We start from the raw sequence: 3,901 nt of genomic DNA on the forward strand, positions 1-3,901 counted from the left end.
AAAAAAGCCTCCGTTCGAGCGAAGGTCTTCCTTCCTCGACATCTTTTCCACGACTGAAAATGGAACCGTTCCAATACTTATTTTCCGTCTCCGAATTTCTTCGCGTCGTCTCGTACGGCCGCTGATTTCTCATAAAAGCTATATTTCACGAGGTTCGGGTCGTATTTCGAGGTGGAATAGAGAGGCAGGGGGATTCAGAAGGGTTCCATTGTAGTTTTTAGGAGAGGTCGCTGTACCCGAAGGAGTAAAGAGTCGAGGAAGCTTGCGATGGTAGCCATATTGTGTCGATTGTGTCAATAAAAATAAAAGTGATTTTTCTCGATTTTACGGTGTGTATGGTGAGGCTTCAGGCCTATAAGTATGAGAAAAAACTCCAGTAGACACTCCTCATAGCAATGGCAGCGTCGAGAAAATTACAAGGTAAGGAAATCGACCTCAAATTTCTCTTCAAGCGGACGGGGTCGGAGTGTAAACACGGCGGGATCAGTGTCAAAAGTCGGCGGAAAATCGGTCATTTTGGGAATTAGATCGCATCTCGAGTGCTGCTCTCGTGCGGGAGAAGCTGGCCGGTGACGCGCCCGCCTTGCTAAAACGCTTAAATACGGGCCAGAGAGCAGAAAATCGGGGAGAAATAAGGGCTTAACGAGCAGTCCCGAGGCCCATCACAGCTGATCCGTCCTGACCGAGCGAGTCCTCGGCGGCCTCTTATTACTCTCTCTGCGCTCTCCTCTCGCCTCATTCGCTCTCCTCTCGCCCATTCGCTCTCCTCACGACTTCAGAGGCTCTCTCCTCATCCCCTATATCCCCTTCGCTCTCTGCTCACTCCTTATCCTCATCCTCTCTCCCTCTTCATTCCCTTTCTTCTCGCCTCATACCATCCGCTCGCCTCATACCCTCACTCACACCTCATTCTAATACACTCATTTCTCATACTTCATTGCCTCAACTCAATCTTCATCACACCTCATACTTGCTTTTTATGTCACATACCTTCTGATTCAAACCTCATACCCTCTACTCATACTCCATCTCACCTCATAACCTCTACGTGGACCTCATACCGTCTTCTCGCACTGCATGCCCTCTGCTCATATCTCATACCCTCATCACACACAGATACACTCTCACAACCATGAAGGAGAAGAGAAGTAAGTGGGAAATTTGAGCAGCGGAAATTTCAATTGTGTTCTAAATATCGATTTGTTTATTTGTAATGTGTACTGTTACTTTTTTTTTTTTAACAAAGAAAGGGAAACAGTGAGGTCCTTCCATATAGTTCTTGTTTTTACTTCGCCCTCTTGTCTCTACTTCTTTTTACTCTTTCATTCTCTTTCTTCCTCTTCTACATACTTTGATATGTATATGAGAAGGCATGCTGTATTTCCCTCCCCCCTTACTATTGGTAACTTACTTCAAGGTTCTCAGTATGTGAATGAGGAGTTGACTTTAGGTTTTGTGAATGGGAGTGGGGTTTGTATCTTGTGAATGGGTAGGGAAGTAGTAGCTATGGATTTCATGTGAGCTGGTCAGATTTCATGGGTCAGAGTGGAGTTTTTTGTGGACCATATTTTTAACAGCTGATTGGTAAAAAAAATAGAGGAAAAATAATAAAAAAGTGCATTTTGTTAATGTGGATTATGTCAGTGAAAAATAAGTTTTAATTGTTGTATTTTTTTAGTGAAGTTCTAGAAGAAAAGGTATGTTTTTGTACTATTTCTCAGAAGACAAAGGAACCACTTAAATTATTCAAACTATTTAACAGATTTGAATTTGGATAAAGCAAAGAATAGGCGAAGAGAATATGTCTGCATTCCTTGAATTAGATGAGGATATCATTCACATATATTATCTTTCAGTAGGATTCTCTGATACACCATGAATTGTTGTATTTTGTACTATTAATGGGATTTTCATTTGTTTCCAAATAAAGGTGCTGTGGCAGAATTATGAGTGAGATTTCTCTAAACAGAATAATCATGAATAGAAATAGAAATACAAAAAACTAATTTATATACTTGATATGAAAATATGTCACTGCATGTTTTGCATTTCTTGAATGATTAATATATGAATTAATTATGATTTTACACCTGAGTGACAGTGAATGACTGCCTATTCCTGTGGGACATGCTTAGATATTTAAAGTATGGTTAGGCTTAACAAACTGTTAATGGAATATGACCCTCAATTTCATTGTTACTGACATATGCCATAAAACAGAATAAATTGATATGTAGGAGGGAATCTTTGGCTTGCATAAGACTTGGAAAGTGGTTATGATTGGTGTTCTGAAGAGTCACTCGTTTTTTTTTTTTTTTTTTTTTTTTTTTTTTTTCCCCGAGACAGACCAAAACCTTATATAGATACTTTGATATTGTAACTTGGAGATTAATACTTGTTTTAGTAACTAGTGCAATATTTTCCTGTCATAGCGTCCTAAAAAATCTTTAGTTTGTATTTAATTGATCGATAGAAATATAGATACAGTGTAAGTTTGCTCAGAACTAAAATATCTAAACTTTTCTTGATAATTTTTTTCCTTGGTGTCCTACAATTTTTTTTTTTTTATGTAGGTCTGTATATTTATCTACATTTATTTTTTCTCTTCTTTCTTAATTTATTGTTAATATTGTTATTGTGTTTTAGGATATTGTAATAATAATAATGATAATGATAATGATAATGATAATAATAATAGATAGTTGTAGTCTACTATAGTTTCTTTAGTAGTGAAAGTAACAAAAGCATAAATATGAGCAGTGTATATCATAAAAAGAATGGCATAGGTGATGGGAGTATGAATGACATTGCTTGCTATAGTAGTAGTAGTAATTTTGATTGTAGTAAGATGATAACAATTTTTATTATAATGATAGTAACAAAGACAGTATTATAAATGTTGAAGGTGACTGCAAGGATGAAAATATTATCATCATTGATAATATAAAATTACATAGGTGATAGTGAAGAATAAGAATTGTGGTTATAGCTAATGATGATATTTATTGTTCTTATTTTTACTTGAAAAAGGATAGAAGTTTTTTCAAGTAATAGCATTATTATTGTTGTTGTTCTCAGTACTGTTTTTATCATGTCTTTATATTGTGTTGAGTTTCTTTTCACTACTAGTAGGCTGCTACTATTTAACCTAATAATAATAATAATAATAATAATATCATCATCGTTATTCTAAATCTCGTAGGGAGGCAGTTCTTCTGTTTTTTCTTTCATGGTTCAATTATATTGTTTTTTATGGCTTCGTCACCTTTAGCATTATTAATTATAGTAATCATAATAGTGTTAATTATGATGGCAAGAATGAATATGGCTAATACTCTTGTTGTTGTTATAAATTTTTGTTATCATGGATTCAGTTGTAATATGAGTTGTCTTTATTAGTGTTATTATAGTTGTTATTACTATTACTATTACTATTTTTGTTGTTACTGTTCTTGTTATTTTTATTTATTTATTTTTTTGTAGTTTAATTATCATTATTATTGTTATTGTAATTGTAATTGTTAATAGTATTATTGTTATTATTATTATTATTATTATTATTATTATTATTATTATTATTATTATTAATATTTTATCACTTCTGTTATTGCTCTTGTTATTATTATTGTTACCACTATCATTACTGATATTAACTATTTTTATTTTGTAATTGTTTTTCTTTTATAGTAGCATTATGATCGTTGTTGTTGTTTTTCTTATCATCATTTGTTAATATTAATATCATTATTGATTTTTTTTTTTTTTTTTTTTTTTTGTTAATGTTGTTATTATTATTATAGTTATTATTATTATTATTGTTGTTGTTGTGCTTTTCATTATTATTTATTGTTAATTATAATGGTAATGATAATAATGATAGTATTAATGATGATAATTGTAA

At 32.9% G+C, this 3,901-nt stretch overlaps 1 protein-coding gene across 6 annotated transcripts in view; it reads left to right on the top strand.

Moving 5' to 3' along the window:
• The first annotated feature begins 233 nt into the window (after positions 1-233).
• The window catches only part of LOC119573127 (CCR4-NOT transcription complex subunit 3-like), a 60,827-nt gene continuing 57,159 nt past the window's right edge, over positions 234-3,901 (top strand). For all 6 annotated transcript variants that reach the window (XM_037920171.1, XM_037920173.1, XM_037920175.1 and 3 more), the window contains exon 1: positions 234-420. In XM_037920171.1, the coding sequence (XP_037776099.1) occupies positions 396-420 (25 nt within the window). In that variant the 5' untranslated portion in view covers positions 234-395. The remainder of the gene's footprint in view (positions 421-3,901) is intronic.

The sequence above is a fragment of the Penaeus monodon genome, chromosome 5 (assembly GCF_015228065.2).
Source record: "Penaeus monodon isolate SGIC_2016 chromosome 5, NSTDA_Pmon_1, whole genome shotgun sequence".
Taxonomy (NCBI): domain Eukaryota; kingdom Metazoa; phylum Arthropoda; class Malacostraca; order Decapoda; family Penaeidae; genus Penaeus; species Penaeus monodon.